The sequence below is a fragment of the Ziziphus jujuba genome, chromosome 4, assembly GCF_031755915.1.
Source record: "Ziziphus jujuba cultivar Dongzao chromosome 4, ASM3175591v1".
NCBI classification, from domain to species: domain Eukaryota; kingdom Viridiplantae; phylum Streptophyta; class Magnoliopsida; order Rosales; family Rhamnaceae; genus Ziziphus; species Ziziphus jujuba.
In genome coordinates this window covers 26,820,541-26,843,164 of record NC_083382.1, presented here as the reverse complement: position 1 = coordinate 26,843,164, position 22,624 = coordinate 26,820,541, and the positions used below count along the sequence as shown (strand labels likewise).

At 32.3% G+C, this 22,624-nt stretch overlaps 4 protein-coding genes across 4 annotated transcripts; all 4 read left to right on the top strand.

Moving 5' to 3' along the window:
- The first annotated feature begins 9,895 nt into the window (after positions 1-9,895).
- On the top strand, positions 9,896-11,559 carry LOC107416638 (xanthohumol 4-O-methyltransferase-like). Its single transcript, XM_016025156.4, has 2 exons — positions 9,896-10,784; positions 11,260-11,559. Exons 1-2 carry the CDS (start codon positions 10,062-10,064, stop codon positions 11,554-11,556), a joined length of 1,020 nt encoding a protein of 339 aa, XP_015880642.3. The 5' UTR covers positions 9,896-10,061; the 3' UTR covers positions 11,557-11,559.
- Positions 11,560-12,444: 885 nt separating this feature from the next.
- Positions 12,445-14,031, top strand: LOC107416634 (desmethylxanthohumol 6'-O-methyltransferase-like). The gene is made up of 2 exons (XM_016025153.3): positions 12,445-13,365; positions 13,531-14,031. The coding sequence occupies exons 1-2, from the start codon at positions 12,604-12,606 to the stop codon at positions 13,828-13,830; spliced, it is 1,062 nt and encodes a 353-aa protein (XP_015880639.3). The 5' UTR covers positions 12,445-12,603; the 3' UTR covers positions 13,831-14,031.
- An 806-nt stretch (positions 14,032-14,837) lies between these two features.
- Positions 14,838-19,553, top strand: LOC132803580 (protein ALP1-like). The gene is made up of 4 exons (XM_060816815.1): positions 14,838-15,261; positions 18,470-18,876; positions 18,965-19,190; positions 19,267-19,553. Exons 1-4 carry the CDS (start codon positions 14,838-14,840, stop codon positions 19,551-19,553), a joined length of 1,344 nt encoding a protein of 447 aa, XP_060672798.1.
- A 276-nt stretch (positions 19,554-19,829) lies between these two features.
- On the top strand, positions 19,830-20,935 carry LOC112492539 (uncharacterized). The gene is made up of 2 exons (XM_048466951.2): positions 19,830-20,257; positions 20,355-20,935. Exons 1-2 carry the CDS (start codon positions 19,904-19,906, stop codon positions 20,865-20,867), a joined length of 867 nt encoding a protein of 288 aa, XP_048322908.2. The 5' UTR covers positions 19,830-19,903; the 3' UTR covers positions 20,868-20,935.
- The last annotated feature ends 1,689 nt before the right edge of the window (positions 20,936-22,624 follow it).

Genomic DNA, 22,624 nt, shown 5'->3' with positions numbered 1-22,624 from the left:
GTCTTCTTTGTCCAAAAACAAATTATGCAAAATTTGAGGATTGGCTAGCTACTGATCAACTTGTTCGATCAGGGATCTTAAATTCTATGGATCCACAAATTAGTGAAATATTCACCTATTCTGAATCTGCAAGAGAGCTATGGGAAGCTGTCATAGAGTTGTATGGTAACAAAAATAATGCTTTTCGTGCTTATGAGTTAAAGCTTGAGATTGTAGGAGCCAAACAAGGAGACAAAACATTCAGTGAGCATCTTGGCCATCTAAAAAAATTATGGGACAAATTGAATCTATATTGTCCACATACTCCAGATGCAAAAACATTATTGCAAAGAGCTGAGGAAGATAAAATCTTTGCCCTTCTTCGTAGTTTGAAACCATATTATGAAACATTGAGAAATAACATTCTTATGGATGCTAAGCTTCCGACATTATCTACTGTATATGCCAGCATTCAACGAGAAGAAATTCGTAAGCGAACCATCAAGGTGGCTGAATCAATTCAAGATGCAGAAAAACTTGAATCTCATGCACTGATGACTGGAAAATTTGACAGAAAAAATTTTCAGGTTCAGAAAAGAAAAATAATTCTATATACAAAGGAAAGAAGGAACTCTTCTTTTGTGAACATTATGGTAAACCTGGGCATACAAAAGATCGATGTTGGGAGTTGTATCCACATCTCAAATTAAATTTTGAGACAAATAAAAAAGCTTATGCTACAGTGGCTGATGCCTCCATCTTTACAAATCAAATGAATCAGTTTAACCAACTCGTTCAACAATTTTTTAAGTCCATATCTTCTGAGTCAACTCCTTCATCTGCATCATCTACACATCCTTCAGGTAACTTGCAAGCCTATCTCACTTCTTCTTCTAATGTCACTTCATGGATTATTGATTCTGGAGCAATTGATCATATGACTAATAATCTTTCTTCCATATATGATGTTAATCCAAAATCTAATAACCATGAAGTTTCTGTAGCTAATTGGTCTACTGCTCCTGTCATAAGAAGTGGAAAAATTAGTTTCTTTCCTCATTGTCCCAATTCGGATGCTCTAGTCGTCCCATCTTTCCCTGTTCAGATTTCATCTGTTGGAAAGATAACTAACTCTTTGAACTGTGATGTTATTTTTTCTCCTACCTCTGTAATTTTTCAGGATCGAAAAACAAAGAGGAAGATTGGTGAGGGAACTTACTGTAATGGATTACATATGTTGAATTCAAATCTTTCTGAAAGGGCTTGTCATACAAAGAGTGTTAAGGAGAGTCAAATTTTACATAAAATACTTAGTCATCCATCAACTCATATTTTATCTAGTCTATTTCCATCCATTGTTGTTAAGTATGATATTTGTGATGTCTGTCAGTTCTTTAAACAGATTCGTTTACCTTTTCCTAATTCTTCTTCTATTTCAAATCAATGTTTCGAACTTATTCATTCTGATTTATGGGGTCCTGCACCTATTGATTCTTATGATGGATACAAATATTTTATTTTATTTATTGATGATAGATCTAGAGCCACCTGGATTTATTTATTGAAATCTAAAACAGAGGTAGCTTTGATTTTTCAAGAGTTTCATAACATGGTGACTACTCAATTTGATGCCAAAATTAAGATGTTTAGATCTGATAATGGCACAGAATATACCAAAGGTTTTTTTCCTGAATATTTACGTAGCCATGGCATCATACATCAAACTAGTTGTGTTGGAACACCACAACAAAATGGGATGGCTGAGAGAAAAAATAGACATATTCTTGAAACCACACGTGCAATTATGTTTCAAATGCATGTTCCAAAGAGATATTGGTCGCATGGTGTTCTTACTGCAACATATTTGATTAATAGACTACCTAGTCGAATCCTTAAATTCAAGTCTCCATTAGAAATCCTTAATAATCATAAACCTGATATATCACACTTACGTTTGTTTGGTTGTAGCTGCTATGTGCATCAACAAGCTATTCATCATGACAAATTGGATGCTCAAGCAATTAAATGTGTATTTTTTTTGTTATTCTTACGAAAAAGGGATACATATGTTACAATGTGAGTAACCAGAAATTATCATATCTCGTGATGTTGTTTTTGTTGAATCAGAATCATTTTTTAAGGCAACAGATGCTTCAGAAAATCAATTTCAGGGGGAGAGCTTGTCCGATTTGATACCTCTTCCAATTGCTCCAAATATAGAAATAGAGGCAAAAAAGGATGGCTCCGCTATAGTACAGGAGGGTGTCGTAGAGCTAGAAGTAGAAGCAGTTAAAGGTGAAAACACAAATGCTACAGATGAAGAAACAATATCAGCATCATTACCTCAAAGCAGATCGAGTAGAGTGACTCATCCTCCTGAAAGGATGAAGGATTTCTTTGCCTATCGCAGTGTCTCTTATCCTCTTGAGGCTCATTTGACATATAATATTATCTCTAAGTCTCATGTCTCTTTTTTAAGTGATGTATCCAGGAATCATGAACGTAAGACTTTCAAGGAGGCTAATTCTAGTCCTATTTGGCAGCAAGCAATGAAAGAAGAATTACAGGCACTTGCAGACAATAAAACATGGGACATTGTTAAACTTCCACTAGGAAAGAAAACAGTTGGTTGTCGTTGGATATATAAAATTAAATTTAAAAGTGATGGATCAATTGAACGACACAAGGCCAGACTTGTCACAAGAGGTTTTACTCAGACCGATGGAGAAGATTACACAGAGACCTTTGCTCCAGTTGCAAAGATGAATACAGTTTGGATTCTTCTCTCTGTAGCTGCAAATTTAGAATGGAAGTTTTTTCAAATGGATGTCAAAAATACATTTCTTCAAGGTGATCTTACAAAGGAAGTCTGCATGAGTATTCCTCCCGGTCACCCTCAAGAATCCCAAGATGGTCTAGCTTGTAAATTAAGAAAGGCAATATATGGACTTAAACAATCACCTCAAGCATGGTATGCCAAGCTTAGCTCTATTTTGATGTTAAATGGACTTAAAGCAAGTGCTGCAGATTCCTCATTATTCATAAAAAAAAAAGGTACTTTCAGAATCACTATTGTATTGGTATAAGTTGATGATATAATAATTACTGGTGATGACAATTCTGAAATCATAAAGCTTAAGGAATTGCTGCATAAAAAGTTTGCTATTAAAGATCTGGGAGCATTAAAATAGTCTCTTTGGTTAGAAATTGCTTATTCAAAGAAAGGCATATTTCTTAGTCAAATAAAAATATGTGTTAGACTTGTTGCAAGAAACTGGGAATCTAGGAGTCAAACCAGTGGACACTCCTACATACAGTAGTAAACTTGATAATGATGGTGAATTACTTGCTGATATTGGCCAGTATCAAAGATTAGTTGGAAAACTAATCTATCTTACAATCACACGTCCAGATATAACTTATGCAGTTAGTCTGGTAAGTAGGTTCATGCATGAACCAAGAGTTAATCACATGACAGCAGTTCATAGAATTCTGCAATATTTGAAGGGATCACCTGGAAGGGTTCTTTTGATGCGCAACAATGGTCATTGTTCTATTATAGCCTACACTGTTGCAGATTGGGCAGGTTGTCTAGTTGATAGAAAATCAACCATAGGATATTGTACATTTGTTGGTGGTAACTTGGTAACGTGGAAAAGCAAAAAGTAAAATGTGATTGCAAGAACAAGTGCCGAAGCAAAGTATCGAGCTATGGCATCAACTACTAGTGAACTTATTTGGCTTAAATGTTTACTACAAGATTTGGGCTGTCATACTTCTCAACCTGTCAAATTATTTTGTGACAATCAAGCAGCTATCCATATTGCCTCAAATCCAGTTTTTCATGAACGTACAAAACATATCAAAGTGGATTGTCACTTTATCAGAGAAAATGTTCAAACTGGTGTTATTGGTGAGTGTTCGAAGTAGTCAACAACTTGCAGATATCTTCACCAAAAGTTTATCTGCTATCAAGTTTCATGAGATTTTGTCCAAGTTGGGCTCTGTTGACATCTTGGCACCAACTTGAGGGGGAGTATTGACAGAGAGAAACTCTCGGGAATAATTTAGCTATTAAAGCTAAGAGCTGTATATTGGTTGACTAGAGAAGATAAAATAGGAGCTGTATATTTAATAGATATTATATTATACAGCTGTATCATTATTTGTATAGCATGTACAGCAACAGTTGCCTTATCAGTTGCTGTTGCCTTATCAGGCTTAGCATTTGTACCTATATAGTGCGTTGTTATCTCTTCCTTCATATCACTGAATATAAGATATATTTTTTCTGGTTCTGGTGTGCAAATAGAATTGCTACTACAACATCCAAAGACGTTAAATATTGTGTCTTTGTTCATCTTTTCATTTAAATTATTTTCTACAATACTGCATGAATGATAGTTATTTCCAACTATGAGAAGAAAGAGCTCCAAAAATGGCATGCATGTTGGATAAATTGAGTTCAGGTCATTTGAGAAAACTTTAAAAGTTGTAGTGTGAGTGGAAGGAAAAATTTTAGACAAATATTTTCATTTTTGACTTCAAAGTCAATAAAATTTAGCATTTAGAGAAGTATATATAATGGTGTGTTTGAGTTTTTTTTTTTTTTTTTTTCAATAAATGAAAAAAGTTTAAAAGTTTTAGGATGAATGGAAGGAAAATTTTTAGACAAATATTTTCATTTTTGACTTCAAAGTCAATAAAATTTAGCATTTAAAGAAGTATATATGATGGTGTGTTTGAGAGTTTTTTTTTTTTTTTCTTTTTTTTTTTTAACTTTAGCATTTAAACAAGTATAAGGGTGTGTTTGATTGTGGTTTTTTTTTTTTTTAATCAACACTTATTTTCTATAGCATTTATTTTTCTAATACTTTTGTTAAAAAATATTTTATAAAATAAGTGATGAATATTTGACTACACATGATTAGAAAGCACTTTTAATTAAAGTTATTTATGGTATTTTTATAGTTTAATTAATGCATTTCGTATAATTTTATTTTCATCATGAAACACTTATTTGGTAAATACTAACTTTGATGCTGCTCTTAAAAGCACGTAAAATGTTTATTTATTTTTTTAATTTTTATCAAAAAAAAAAATTTTTTTTTCTAAACAAACACATAGGCAAATGTTTTTTTTTTTTTTTTTTGGTTGGCACTTATTAGAGCTCTAAAAACACTATCAAATATGCTCTAAAAATTATTGACATTTTGAATTTCGTGACTTTTATACACTTTTTCCAATTGTCTTAATTAAGTACTCTATAACTTTGCAATATTGAGTGCCAAGATTTTTATAGTTTAAAATTCTTTTTTGGATGTATGAATACCCAATACTTTTAAAAAGTATATATATATAAATATATATATGTAATACCTCTAAATAATTAAGTTCCATAAAAATCTTTTAAATTCCATATTTAATACACCATTTATAATATGCTTATCTAGCCATACACCTTATAACACGATTGGATAAATAAGCTAATTATATAAATATACTGAATTCAAATTTTACAAATATGCTAATTAGAGTTTGGTATTGTTGTAGTTTCTAAATAAATCAATTAGCTTTAGTTCTGTTGAAGAAAAAATCAATTATATAATAAATTGTTTAGTGTTTGGTAAACATATGATTCAGAATTGTTGTAGGTTTTAAAATCAACATTTAAGCATTTGGTTAATAATAGCATTTAATTGATGTAATTATATCATAATAAGTGAAAAGGCCTTTATCATTAATATATCTTCAGTAGTATTATTCTAATAATATCGTAATTTTTTTCCTCTATTTTTTACTATATAAAATATTATTAAATATTTTATTTAACATAATAATTTTTTTGTTCAGTACAAAAAAGGAAAAAAAATTAATTTATCAAAGCTTAATTACTATAAAACTGGAACTTGGAAAATAAATATTAGCTTTATTAATAAAGGTCAAAATTGGTATTTTAGTAATGGTTAATGGAAGAAGTTAAGATCAGAATTTAAGGAGTTTTTCTATTCGTACTACAAAGTTTAATATTACACTACATTCTATGCATATTAATTTTTATTTTAGTTTTTAGTATTCACATCAATCATTTATACTTAATTTATCCTTAAATATAATTAAATACATACCTCACATTTTATTATCCCTAATTCCTTTTTAAATTAAATCCATATGTTATATTATAGCCTAATTTCCAAATTTAAATCCCCTTCATTTTAACAATCCTTGCTAATATTTTTTCTTATGTGCAGAGTCAAAAACGTATGATCTACTATCATATTCACCTATCAACATGTTCCTTTGTTTATCCTTGCTTCTTCTATTTTTGTTTTTCTTCTTTCCCCATTTTTCTACAAAAAAAACAATAAATTAAAATGAGAAAAAGTTGTTTGATTGGGTTCTATGTTCTTCATCTTCAACAAGCCTTTTCATATTAGTTCATATACAAAACGTAATTCTTTCATTTTCTTTTTTTCTTTTTTCTTTTTTCTTTTAATTTTTTTTCCTTTCTTATTTTAGTCTGTTATATATAATTTGAATAGATGTATTTCCATTTGGATTACATCATCCGAATATAATTGCATAGTCCAATTACGTAATCTCAAACGAATACAATTCGTCAAGGTTACGTATATCAGATGGTTTCATATGGTCCGATTTATATAATTTGGATATGAATGTGTAGTCTAACATATATAAATCAGATGGGTACTACATATTCGTATTATATATGTCGGATAGCTTCACCTATATTTGTGTTTGCATTCATATTATATAACCTGGATATGAACAAAGTAGTAGGCATACATAACCTGAAACTGTGTATACCAAATGACTTTACAAATCATTCAAACAATTATTTTCTCCGATATACAGAATCCACATATGATAATACCGTTCAAGGTACATATACAAAATAATTTCAAAGTGTAGACAATGAAACAATTAATTAGAAGACGGATAGAATAAAAATTAAACAAAAATAAAAAATCAAATAAAAAAACATATAAAGAAAGCAAATAAATAATTTTAAAAAAAAAACTAAATACTTATAATTTTAGAATTGAAAGGAATGATTTGTAAACTATTTTTGTCAATTTTTTTCCTTTTGATTGCTAAACTCTACTGTCTTCAATTTTTTGATTTTCTTTTTTCTAAAACTCTATTATCGCATATGTAACAAATTATTTTTATTCAATTTATGAATTTGTGGCTTTTTAAAAAAAAAGTTTATGCACTTAGAGTAACCTTATGACTTTTTAACAAAATATATTTTTAAAATATTAAAAAAAATAATTAAAAATATAAAATGAATATCAAAATTTATAATATGAATACAACATCGTTATTGAAAATATACTTCTTAGTTAGTTGAGGATGTACAAATTAAACGGGGTTTATTATTTCAACATTTCTATTGTGTGGATATAATTTTTTCTGTTTGTCTTTCCCCAAGATAGACTTGTGAACATTTTTGCCATAAATGGACTACATGGTTCCGATCCGACACTGTTATTCCAAATAAAGAGTACGACATGATAATCCCTTTTTCTTTGAACAGGGACGTGATAATCCCTTTTTTTTTTTTTTTTTTCCTGGTAAATGGAAAGCCGTGTTTAACAAATTAATTCTTAATAAGCCTGAGTGTCACATCCAAAAAAAATAAAAAATTAAAAGACAGAGTGTGGGACAAACACCCAAAAAAAAAAAAAAAAACTTAGGAACGCCAAATTTATAAACCGAAGCTCTTTTTTTTTCTGAAACCGGTATTCTCCCCTTTTAAACCAAAAAGAAGATACAACAATATTAGTTCAGACTCAGATAGTTTTCTCTGGTACATTATTCCCAGTCACACATACAACAAAAGAAGATGATAAATAAATAGGGTTAACAGACCACTAAAACTTTGATTTGCCGCTCATTTTCCCACCACGTGGGCTAATTTGTTGGCCTTCTTTGGAGGCCCAAGAACACAAAATAGAGTCAAAACTAGGAATAAAAGAAAAGATGTCTTCAAAACTTCTGTGTGCAGTCCAATTAAGACAATTTCTGTCTCTCTTAGTGATTGCTTGGTGAACTATTAAGGCATCTGTTTCTAGGTATGCATTTGTCCAGCCAAATGATAACAATACTTGCATCATTCCTAAAATATCTTCCATCTCTGCCACTTCGGGGATAGAGATCGCCGACTTGAAGGTATGTACATGCACAACATCACCTTTATCGTTCCCCCCCACCACTATCGCCAAGAAGCTGCCACCATCCTTCATTGCTACGTCTGAATTGCCTTTGATTACACCATTTGGTGGGCGTCTCCGTTTGTGCGGATTTAAATCAAACCTGACCAATGCAGATGAATGCTCTTCACAATTGTAAGCTACCAGGATTTCCTTGTATTTAGACAAGATAACCTCTATCGAGAAGAATGAATCCACAGAGGGATTCTTATGGATAGCTTGGTTACACATCCACCATAAATGTTCCATTATTATGGCGCTGAAGATAAAGAACTTACCTTTGTCATCATGAAGGACTTGGAGAGATCCTGCGGGATATATAAACCGTTTCTCTCACATAGGGTGTGAGATCTATGATGGACAAATACAGTAACAATAATTTTGTTGATCCATATTTGGATCAAATACTAATTAATTGCGATGGGGTTGGAAGATTTGGTGAGGATTTTAATCTATATACAGCCATAAACTAACTATATAGTAGCACTTAATTAGGTGAATAATTTTTAGTTGTTTTTGTTTTTGAAACAATTTTTAACTTTAATTCTTATAGCTTTTGCTTCCAAAAATAGTAAAAGTAGGACATCCCAATAGTAAAAACCAAATGCTATGATTTACATTTGAATTATCCACTTCAATGCAAAATAAGAAAATAAAAATGTATCAAGAGATGTACCTTTATAGCTTATGTATAGGGTACCTGGTATCATGTCTGAGCACTGGAGTATCCAATACCACCCTAGATTTTCCTAGTCATTTCGATTTAAATCAAGGGACAAGCAACTTTTTTTTTTTTTAATCTAATTAAATGGAATGTAAAACCTTAAACAAATAAATATCTGGTTCAATCCAAAGCCTTCAGCTCAGCCTAAACAGGGCAAGGGTGTATAGTGACAAAGGCTGACACGGATTTCCCCACCGCATCCAGTTGCATAACCAGCTCACAACATCATACAGCTTGTTTCTTTTGCATTGCTTATCTCCAATTGACGCGCCGCAAAGGCCATGAAAACACCGAGTTGTATAAAATTAAGTTACCAACAACATTGTAAAAATTACTTTTTTGTGTAGCAGGTTGGGAGAATATCCGATTAGGGTTCAAAAAGTAAAGAAACCAAGCTTTTTTTATGCTTGCTTTAAAGAGTCTAATCACATATATACCCCATGGATGGACTTGCAAGAGTAAAAACCAAATCCCCTCGCACAAAGCATATCACATTATATAGGTCCCACGTGTAGATTCTCACAGGGGACCTGATAGTCCCATGAGCGCCTAATTTTCAATTTGACTATAATGGTTAACTTCCTTTTGTTTCAATATTTTCTTCCATTATTCCTAATTAATTCTTCCATTAATTTTGCAAGTGTAACAATGAATTATTAATTTTGTATAAATCTTATCGGGAAGGTGCTGGTGCATTAAAGATTCCAATTCAATTATTAGAAAAGTAAAAACACCACAACACACCAACTAATTTTTATATCCCGTATTCAATAAGCTGGCATAACAGTCTCTCAAAAACTATCCATTCTATTTATGGGGAACGAATGGTTAGTCCACCATGAAGTGACAGAGAGACAGAAAATATTACATCCACAAAAAAAGAAAAGTTATCTAACCAAGATGGTTGTGTATTAACATAAAACAAAAAGAAACAGAGGATGATTAACCAAAAAAAAAAATTAAAAAACAAAGAAAGAGAGAATCGTAACGCATAAGTCATAAACCCCTGTTTGAATTGTATATATACCAAGCTTCAATGAGCAATAACTTTATCATATTGCTCTCCTTCCATCAAAATTAAGCAAAAAATCGATTAAAAGAAAAAAGAGAGAGAGATCAACATGGAAAAAACAGAAGCTGATGCATCGCTAATAGAACAATTAGAGGGTTGGCAGCAAATGTCTGCATTTGCAGGCTCAATGGTCCTGAAATGTGCGGTGGAGCTACGCATTGCTGATATTATACACTCGCATGGTGGTCCAACCACATTGTCTCAAATAGCTTCTGATATTACCAGTTCATCTTGTCCAGATATGTCCTACCTCGAACGCATCATGAGATTATTAGTCCTGAAAAACATCTTCACCGCGCATCGCCCATCGGACGGTGGAGAAACTTTGTACGATCTCACACATCTTTCTAGATGGATATTATGGGACTCCAAACCAAGCCTTGTCCCCTTTATACTATTGGAGAATTACCACAGCCAATGTGTCAAAGATGATGAAGATGGTGGTGATATTTGGGACTTCGCATTGACAAACCCCGACTTCAACAACTCCTTTGATGATGATGCTATGTCAACCACCACCACCGTTGATATTTTGATAGATGTGTTTTTACCAGCATATAAAGATGAATTGGAAAGTGTAGGATCAGTGGTGGACATTGGGGGTGGATCGGGAAGAACCATGCATGAGGTTGTGAAATCTCATCCACATATCAAAGCCATCAACTTTGATCTACCACATGTTATCGCCACAGCTCCAAATTTTCAAGGGGTTTCTCACATTGGAGGTGACATGTTCGAGAATATTCCCAGTGCAGATGCAGTTTTACTAAAGGTAATAATTAAATTATAATCTTTTATTCAGCACTAGTTTTTTATTTTATTTTATTAGTATTGTTTTATATATTTTGGATAAATAAAACAAGTGTCAGTAATGAATCATAAGTGGCGTGCTATCGGCTTGTTGTCGACAAAAGCACCTTTTATAGAGAGGGATTGCTACGTTTTTAGCAAAGCTATATAATTTTTTTTTTAATTAGTATTGTTTTATATATTTTAGATATATAAAACAACAAAATAATATAGAAAGAAAATTATACAAAAAGAATATGGAAAAAAATATCCACGATTATCAGATAATCTGTATAATTTACTATCTGTCATATCTGTATATTTTTTATAGTGTGATGACTTTATAATTTTTTTTCATAAATCATTTCCTATATCAAAACCAAATAAAATATAATACTAGTTTTTTTTATTATTATTATCATTATGGTTTTATGTATTTTTGGAGTATACATATGCAGGGCATACTACACGATTGGAGCCACGAAGAATGTGTGAAAATTCTACAAAATTGTCACAATGCAATACCTGAAAAAAATGGAAAAGTTATAATTGTGGATATTGTTCTTGAACAAGAAGACAATAACATACCCGAAGAATCGCAAATCACATCGGAATTAAAGACGATGGTATTGACCAACAGAAAAGAAAGAACAGAGGTGGAATGGAAAAAGTTGTTAAAGGAAGGAGGTTTCCCCCAACACAGAATCATCAAATTTCCAGCTAAACAATGCATTATTGTGGCATATCCTATATGATAACATTGTTGTCATGATAGATGATACATTTGTTTTCTTTACCCCAAAAAAAAACAGAAGATACGTTTGCTTTCAAAATTCATCAATTAAAAATGAAGCCAGCCCCACCATAGGCTTTGTTTTATCTCTGTAATTTATTTTCTTCATTTTGTGACACTCACTGGGGCCCTCTTCAACGACAATATCTTTGTATACTTTTAGAAACTGTTGGTGCATATCTTTGAATTTAAAGGTTTATGAGATTATTCACTTAAAAAATGTGTGACTTATCCTTAGGAGAGACTTCAAATGAAACTCAGTCTTTAGGACAAAATAAACGGTTAAAACGTTCCCCTAAATTTAATTTGAGATTACTTACACGGGGTTATAGATATTAGGCTATCACAATCTATGGTTTGTTTAATCATTTTTTAATATTAGGAGTGGGGTAATTGGACATTTATGGTTACAATCACTATATTTGACATAGCAAAAAGTTCTATAGAGCTGGGATTACGAAGTCCTTTTGTATGGGACTTATATATGGGATTGATATGTGACAATTTTTTGCATCTAGGGATTTGGTTGTCCTCGGACCATGCAATTTTTGCTCATTTGACATATTAAAAAAATCTCAATATCTTTAACATGCATGATATATACAGACGATAAAGATAAAATTAATTAATATAAAAAAGAATGATGAACATAAGATTCGCCATATTGAGTATTAAATAATCCATTTATTTTTCATTAAAATAAAATGCATAATTAACCCATAGATTTGAGTAGGCCCTATTAAGATTTTGCTCTTTTTTAAAATATTTTTCTATAAAAAAACGTTTCTTTCAAATTTGTCACGAGGCTTACAATTCCCTTTCAAATAGACATTATTTTATGAGGCATTACTGGACAATTATTTCACAATTTAAAAATAAAAAAAAAGAAAGCACCTTCTCTGTATCTCAGTTAGTCTATATTATGCTTATCTTTTCAGCGTCCTTTGCCAACAATAATCTTTGCTCTTTCCCATCTTAATCAGACAGAAATATAGAGAGCAAGAGAGAAATGGAAGAAGCAAAATTTGATGCTAATTTTCTCACTGGCCAAGCAGAGATTTGGCAACTCATGTTTGCCTTTACAGGCTCAATGGCACTGAAATGTGCAGTACAACTCCGTATTGCCGATATTATAAACTCTTATGGAAAACCCATCACTCTGTCACAAATAGCTTCTCATATTATTGATTCACCCAGTGCAGAAATATCCTACCTCGAACGCATTATGAGAAGGTTAGTCCACAAAAAGATCTTCACCGCACATCATTCATCAGAGGAGGGAGACACTCTCTATGGACTGAATGAGACCTCAAAATGGCTATTGTGGGACACCAAGCCAAATCTCGTGGCCTTGATACTTGTGGAGAACAATCCATGGATGTTGGCTCCATGGCAACACCTTAGCCATTGTGTCAAAGATGGAGGCCATCCATTCGAGAAGGCTCATGGTTGTGATTTATGGAATTTTGCATCAAAAAATCCTGAGTTGAACAAGTTGTTCAATGATGGTATGGGATGTATGGTCAAGATCTTCATGGGGGCGGTCCTACCAGCCTATAAAGATGGGTTTGGTAGCATAGGATCATTGGTCGATGTGGGAGGTGGGACCGGTGGTGATATGTATGAGATTGTGAAATCTTATCCGCACATCAGAGCTATCAACTTTGATTTGCCACATGTCATTGACACAGCACCAAATTATCCTGGGGTGTCTCACATTGGAGGGGATATGTTTGTGTCAATTCCTAATGCTGATGCCATTTTCATGAAGGTACGTAATCGATACTTCGAAAAGATTGGAATTTTTTGTTTTTTTTCTAATATATGTTGATTTTCACATTGGAACATAATTTTGTTATAATGTTTTTTTTGGTATGTTTAACAATTGAGGTGAGGCATATATTCAACCTTTATAATTGAAATATTTTATATGCAGTCGGTACTTCATGATTGGAGCAACGAGTTATGCGTAAAAATATTAAAAAATTGTCGGAAAGCAATACCGGAGAAGACCGGAAAAGTTATCATTGTAGATGTTGTCTTTGAGCAAGATAACAAAGACGCATTTGAAGAAACACGAATAATAATGGATTTGGTAATGTTGGCACATACCACAGGTGGAAAAGAGCGCACTGAAATTGAGTGGAAAAGAATATTGGAGGAAGCAGGATTTCCTCGTTACAAAATCATCAGGATTCCAGCCATACCATCCATCATCGAGGCCTATCCTATTTAATTATTTGATGCAAAAATTATTCTTGTTGTTCTGGAAAACTGTTTTGTGTGCGGTTCTTTTGTTTGTGTGATATTAGAACCATATAATTATCTCATTTCCATTGGCATGATTGTCCAACAATAGCATGTATTGCTCTTCATCAAAAAAATGAAATAAAATAAAATAAAACGTAGAATGTATTGCTTGGAAAAGAAGCGAAAATTATACACCAATGGCCCTGTGTTTTGATAATCAAATAAACGCGGCTAAAGTGTTATTCAATTTATTCACCAAAATAGAAAAGTGTAATTTAATTAATTTGTGTGTATATATATCGTACAAATTATTCCTAAATTGCATGTTGGTGTTAAAAAGTGTGGGCTAAGATTAAACTGTACGATACAGAAACATGTCAATGCGAAGTTTCATGACCCAAAAAAAGATAATAATAATCTTTCAAGCAAAAAAAAGAAAAAGCTTGTATGATTATAGTGTTGAAACAATCATAAATGGAGTAACATTCTCATCTATAATCGATAATAATTATAAATTTTATTTGATCATAAATACTAAATTTGAATGAAGAAATTGTTAAAGAAGAAGGGACATAGAGGATCGATGGCCTTTTATGTCATGGGCTTTGAATTGTGTTGTTGAGGGATCGTTCTTTAACTCCTAGGAAATTACTTCCTCAATTTTTTGATTTATTATTACCATTTTATTTTATTTTATTTTTCTTTGCTTTTGGCTCCGTTGGCTTTTAGTTTCTTTTGGCATTCAAAGAAATCCAACTTAATTAGCTAAAAGAAAACTATTTTTTTTAATGAACCTAAAAGAAATTGTTAACATAGTTTTGGGGGGCGGTTTAGTATATGTTCGATTAATAAATAATTAGAGTACTGTATGCAATGGGCTTTTTTTTTTTTTTTTAATTCTTGAAGGTGGTGTTTGTTACATGGGACTGGCCAGGACCGGATGGGTTTGAGTCCCAATCTGGTGTTCGGGAAGGAAAATGAAGGACGGGATAAATGTGTCCCGTTAGTCGAATTATCCGAAACGAGGGGGACAAAACTGACCCACCAAAACACCTGGGTCACTTTTGTCCTGCCCTCTTTCCATGCTTTCAACCTGCCTCTCACACCCGTTCGCCACTTCTTTTCGATTTGAAGCCATTCTTGACCTCGAAGACGTTTGAAGCCATTACTACCAGCACGCCAGCCACTGTCAAAGCTAACCCTAACTCTGCCGCCGGCGAAACCCATTTCAACCAGATTGTCTTCCCGAAACCGGCCTTCTCTCCCAACTCCGTGAAACGGCATCGTTTGGTACGCAGGATAGATCGACGAGCTCCAATCTGGAATCCACACCCTTTCTATCGTCGCCAAGAGTCCTCACTCAAATCTCAACCCAAATGTCGACCAGAAAACTGGGTTTTGTGCTTAATTTGTCACTGTGAGTGGCCGATATCTGTGCTTAATTTGTGGTTTATTTTGTTATTTAGTTTTGAATTATTAAATTTGTAATCGTATTTCAGCATTTCAGTATTTCAGCAACCGGCCTTCTCTCCCAACTCCGAAATTCCAGCATTTCATTTCTTTTTCCCTTGCCTTTCCCCAATCCCTCATTGCCCACTCTTCCACCCTGCTGATCCCCAAGGCCAGTGACCGTATCTAACAGGTAATTATTCATTCCCAATACTCTCTCTGTCTTTTGCTTGTTTCTTGCTAGCCTTCCGCTGAATGTACGCACTCACCATTCACGTTTCCATACATAACGTTGTATTTTTTTGTACATAACGTCATAAATCACTCATTCTTTTGCTTAACACACCCATCACAGATTCATAGCCAGTGAATCAAGATTTTTCACAAAATTTCGAATTAGAAAGCTGCCTAGCATGATAAATATAAGCAAACTTAGGTCATTTTCTGTACAAATCCTTATCTTCATGACTTCACTCTTCCTAGTACTTGGAGGAAATAATGAAACGGATAGGATGTCATTGCTTGTCTTAAGATCTAAGTCTTGGACATAACAAGCTTACTGGTAAACTGCCAGAAAATTTATCCTTATTATCCAAGCTTGAGGGAAATATGGAGAGAATGCTGCCATTAGAATTAAGGTGGATAAAATGTAGATCATTGTGAGCATCTGCATATTCATCAAATATGAAATATGTACCTTTGAAAGGGTCAATATTGGAAGAGGAATATGAGTTTAAGATTTAGGATATTGTGATGCATGAGTGGTGTTCATCAGATATGTACCTAGTTAAAGGATCAGATTGAAAGAAAAATGTGAGCTTGTCAGCAATAATGTTGGTAATGATGAAAGCCAATATAAGTAAACGTATATAAAGCATAAATGGTTTCTTGAAAAAGACAACTTGGCCCTTGATGTGTTTGTATGATTAAAGATGGTCTGATTGGGATTTTTTTTATTTTGTTTTCCTTTCTGCCTTCCTTGTACTAACGCATTGTTATAAGATAATCTGGCCATAATTGAGGAACGTACAGTTGAGAGAGAGATTATCTCTTTGCAGATTGTTGTAGTTAACTATTAGGTGTTGAAGGCATATCTATGCATGTTATATTTAATTTGTCATTGTTATTTGTTCAATGAATTTGAGTGTAATCTTTAGCTTTCTATGGAAAAAAAAGAAAAAATAAGAATTCAAGTTTATGCAAGCCATTTGTCTTTTTATTTCCTGTGTATATGTGGAAGGAAAGGACAGCAGACATAATTGATATGGGAGTGGATGGTTTTGTTCTGTGAGATTTGGTCTAGCTGCTCTGCTTTTATGGGTTTTTCTGTAGCGATTTCTTTGTGTCTTTTCTCCTACTATCTGTGGAGTAGTTGATATATTATGCTTGTTGCTGTCCAAATTCTACTTGTGCTCCATGATGTGAACACTGACCAAAATATTACATCATAATTTATTTGTATGGAACAAATTAGAATTGACATGTCTTGTATTGCTTCCAGCTAATATGATTCACTTATGCTAACTTTAAGCGTCGTATGCTTATCAGTTGTATGTTTTCCTGTAAAGAGTCTTTGATTTTCTTTTGTCGATTGCCTTTTTAAATCGTATATGTTTTAGATACATATATGGAAACTGTATCTAGCTACTTAATTATCTGTACATATAATATGATATCATATCAAGAACATGAGTTACATATAAAATTTGATATTACAAAAATTTTAAAATCCTTGTTTATTTGGGATTAGAATTGATGAGCAAAGCTGCTTTCGAATATTTAGTTTAATCCAATCTCTGGTCGAGTTCAAGGGATGGTCGTTCTGTGCTTGTCTTCACCATATAATGATTAAAAGCCTGCATGTAGTATTGAAGATGGGAAGAAGAAATGTTGAGTTTTTCAGAAGATATATTGCTAAAAGCTTCTGCGAAAAATGATATTTCCTCCGCTGAGAAAGAAAAAGTAAATAAAATATAAATACTGGAGTTTATTTTAGACATAATGGTAAGTTTGAGGGTTGAATAACTTCATTTTATCTCTTTTAATTATACTATTTTTTTTTCACTTTACTTTGCATATTATGATAATCAATGTTAAGATTTATTGCTGTTTGTTTCGAAGGTGTTACATATTCTGAGAAAAAGGGAATTAGAAGTTGCAGACGAATTTTGATAACTTGAAATTTGGAGTAGCTTGCATTCATGTCATACTTTAAATTGCTAACTGGTTTGGTTTCTTATGTTGGGGCACGTAAATATGATTATTCCAATTCCAGTCAATCATATATCTCTGTTCTTGCATCCAGGTTAGTGAATAGGCCATGGAAATTGGATCATTGGGATAAGCCCAAATTAGCCGAAAGTGTCAAGGCCAATCTTGTGGGCTTCATTGATTGGATTCCTTCTCTTTGTTTGAAAACCATAATGTAGTTTAATCACTTTTTAAATGGCTGCTTTTCGGGTTTTGATTTTGTCTCCTTTCTTCATTGAAAATGTTTGTTAGGGATGTTGTCTAAAAATATATATTTATTAGAGTTAATGGTAGTTATAATTTATTATTCATTTAAATTAATTATAATTTTTATAAAAAAATTAAAAAAAACAAGAAATAAAATCACAACATTAAACTAAATTTAAAATAGTTTTTAATTTAGTGTTTTTAACCTTTATATTTAAATTTATTATTATTTTAAATGCTTAACAAACTTTGATTAAAACTACACCAATAAATATTTATAGCAAACACATCGCATGTAATCAGGTAAAACTAATAAAAATTAAAAACCAAACTACTTATTGAACAACACTTTTAATTAATGTTTTGTTTTCGCCTACAAACTTGTTCTTATAATATATATTATTATAGAATAGTATGAATAAACATTATTGAATATATATTAAAAATACTTAAATCCACCTTTTATTTTGACCTTCCAAATATATATAATGTTTATTGTGAATGCTAATATATAAATATATTATTTATGGAAGATTTTTGTTTTCTGTATTTATTCAATTGTATTGGCAATAGCAGCTCAATTTATTGTATTTCTGATAATTTTTTTTTATTTGTTGTTTTTTTTTTCTTTTTTGTAGAGATGGATAGAAGAAAATTAGTTGTGATTCAATCTTTTTGTTGGGGCTTTATGTTTATCTTTTTTATGTACATGTATGTAGCGTGGCAAAGGAAAAATGAAAGACGTGTTAGGAATAGAATAACTAGGAATACCGAATTGCGTACATCTTTTATAGATAGTTTGTTGGACAATGATGTCACTTGTATTAGTCAATTGAGGATGGATAGGAGAACATTTGTTATTTTATGTCGGTTATTACGCCAAGATGGATATATGAAAAGAGATGGTACTGTTACATTGGAAGAGCAAGTGTGCATATTTTTGCACATAATTGCTTATCATACAAAAAACCGTACAATTATCAGTCGATTCTATAGATCAGGGGAGACAATTAGTAGATATTTCAATTCAGTATTGAATGGGGTGTTGCGCTTACATTCCATTTTGTTGAGGCATCCTGAACCTGTGTCGGATAATTGCTCGGATGATAGATGGAAAATGTTTAAGGTACGTATGTGGACTAGTTTGGTTATTAATTTTATAGTTAGATGACTTGTAGCATTATCTGACGTTAGTAAAATTGTTTGTGTCGTAGAATTGTTTGGGAGCATTAGATGGAACTTATATTAAGGTGAAAGTACCTGAAATCAATAAGCCAAGATATCGAACAAGAAAGGGTGAGATCGCAACAAATGTCTTAGGTGTATGTAACCCGAATATGGAATTTATATTTGTATTACCGGGTTGGGAAGGCTCCGCTTCAGATTCCAGAGTACTTAGAGATGCAATAAGTAGGCCAAATGGACTAAAAGTACCAACCGGTAAGACCAATCCTTAAATATTTCATCGAGTGGATTAACATTGCATAAACTAATAGGAGAAATTTTTCTGTGTTAGGTTGTTATTACTTAGTGGATGCTGGTTACACAAATGGTGAAGGATTTCTTGCACCATATAGGGGAACAAGATATCACCTTTCCGAATGGAGAGATGGTTGTGCACCCATAAATCATCAAGAGTATTTCAACATGAAGCATGCATCAGCTAGGAATATCATAGAAAGATGCTTTGGGGTTCTTAAAATGCGATGGGCAATTTTAAGAAGTCCATCTTTCTACCCAATTGCAACACAAATCAAAATCATTACTGCATGTTGTCTGATACATAATCTGATTAGAAGATAAATGACACTCGATCTTGGAGAAGTCGAATATGATAGGATGGAAAATGTGGACATTAATGAAGAGGAGGACATTATAGGATCAATTGCTTCCTCAGATCAATGGACGAATTGGAGAGATGAGTTAGCTAAGCAAATGTTTGGTGAGTAGAGAGGTCATCATGATTACTAGTTGATGGTTATGTAAAAAATTATGTTCTCACTGCTTATTTAATATTGTTTGTTAAATCTTTTGGATAATATGTATGAAGGCAAACTTATATTATATTAAGTGCAACATTTGAGATTTATTGTTATTTTGTTTGCATCTTGTTTTGATAATGTTGGAATCATGAAATGTTTACTTGAATAGCAATGGAAGCTGGAGGTAGCAGTAACGATAATAGGTGGGGTGAATCTAGGCGTACATGGAGTAGAGGTGAGGAAGAAGCTTTGCTGGTTCTTTTAGATGAAGCTGTAGCTAGTGGGCAACGTTGTGATACGGGAGCATTTAAACCTGGTACACTTAATATGATTGAGCGGCAACTGGCTGAAATGTGTCCTAACTCGGGATTGCGAGCAACTCCACATATTGAATCGAAGCTAAAAAAGTGGAAGAAGCAATATGGCATCATATACGACATGCTGAACAAAAGTGGATTTGGATGGAATGACACTCTTAAATGTGTGGAGATTGACAGTGACGATGCTTGGAAAGCATATGTGCAGGTTTTGACTTTGTTAGGAAAAATACCTTTCTTGAATTTTGTGTTTCTTATCTTAAATATATAATGTTTTTACTAAATGATGGCTTTTTTTATTTTAGAGTAATCCAAGTGCAAAAAGTTGGAGAGATAAACATTTCCCGATATATGAGAGGCTTGCTAATATTTTTGGGAAGGATCGGGCAACAGGACATGGAGCACAAACTCCAATTGATTTAGTTAATGATATAAATATGGAGCCTGACAATGACCAATTTGATGATGTGGGTTCTCCAATGTCTATGAATCAAACACATAGTCAACTGCCCACACAATCCCAATTAAGAGGTAAGAGGAAAGCTCAATCGAAGGATGTTGACATCGTTAGCGGGTTAAACAATGTAGCAGATAAGTTTATAGATAAATTGGCTACACAGTTAGACAAGTTGGAGAAGTCTGATATCAACTATCCACAATACTTAGCTATGGAGCTTGACAGGTTAGGATTCCATATTACTGACAATCTCAAAATCTCTAAGGCAATGAGATCGGATCCATCGAACGTTGAGGTTTTCAAGATTATTAAAACCGATGCGCAGAAGATTGAATTTGCTCGTGGATTTTTGGATAACTAAATTAGTATGTTGTGGATTATATATTTATGGATATGTATGAGAGGATGACAACTATGAACATTTGGAATTGAAACTTATGGACATATATTGTAACATATTGAATGTTGGTTTCTAATTATGCATGTATGGATAATTTTATTATTATGTGTTATGTTTTAGAATATTAACATGCACTTTATTGATTTGGTTAGTTGTTATTTTGTTTAATAATTTACTATATTATATTGTCATTTATTATTATATGCAGGAATATTGAATGGCAAAGAGAAGGGTTTATATTGTGTTTAAAGGTAGCAATCAGGGGTATATAATTCTTGGTCTGAATGTCATCAACAAGTGCACGGATTTACAAATAATTTATATCAAGCCTATAATACAATTGAAGAAGCTGAAATTGCATATGTTGAGTTTGTAGAACAAACAATGAGGAATCGCAATGAAGCAAATCCAATACAAAATACCACCACCGTACATACACGTGCTCAATTTCACAACGAGTGGGGTAATGGTTTTGTATTAGGTTGTTTATTTGGCTTACTATCAATGGGTTTATTTACTTATTTCTTATATAATTAGATTATCCTTGTAAAATCCAATATATATATACGGATGTCATACTTGTTAAAAGTGTAACTACATGTGACATTTATTTATATATCTATATATCTATATGTATGAATTGAAGATGGATATATTTATGCTATTAACAAGTTCTTAATTAAATATTATGTCAATTTTTTTTATTTGTATTTAATTGTTATTCATGATTAGTAATTTTATTTTAATCGGTTTTGAAAACAATATTTTAAGTAGTTTATGGGTGTTAAAAAAAATTACAAATGTATTATAAATATCATTAAATTATTATTATTATTAATTAATTGAACATATAAATATCTATACAAAACATATTAAATATAAGTAATAATAAAACTTTAATTAAATATAATATTTAATTTTTTTGTAAATATAAATATAATTTTAAATCTTTTCATATATAACAAAATAAATACTATAATTATAAAATAATCCAATCCAGTCCGATCCTGCACCAAATATGGGACAACTAATCCAACATTCAGTTCAGAACTATACCAAACACAGTACTGCACTATTCGATCCTGTCCGATCCTGTCCGATCCGAACCTATTCTGTCCGATCCCGTCCGATCCGGACCTATCCTGCGTACCAAACGAGCCCAAAGAAGTATGAGATGTGCTCATTTATCAAAAAATAATAATAATAATAAAAATAGGATGACATGTACTTACAAGGCCCAATTTTTCTACCTAGTGTGTTTGGACCGGTTAAGAAGTCTACAAGTGCTACTGATAATAAGGACACCGCCGAATAGAAATAATTTGACCAAATAAAAAAGGGGAAAAAATGGCATCCGAAGTCCGAATACAAGGTCTAAATATCAAGTATGAACTATAGCGCTAATAATAATTTTGTAATGATCCATCTCCTATATTCTGTGTTCTTGGTCCTGTGTACTATTAGTTCTGAATGGAAAAAAAATTAAAATGTTATTTGCCAAAACAACAGAAATTTCGAGTCCCAAAAAAGGTTTAACTTCTAAACTTGAATTTTTTGGTAAATAGTAAAGGTCGGAAGATTAGAAGTTGATGTACTCCTACAACTCCGAATGGTGGATTCATCCGTGTTGATTTGTCCTGTTCATATACGTTTTAGGCAAATTCTATTATCTATGTGTATGATTGTGCCTCCAGTTTAGGTGATGGTTTAAATTTTAA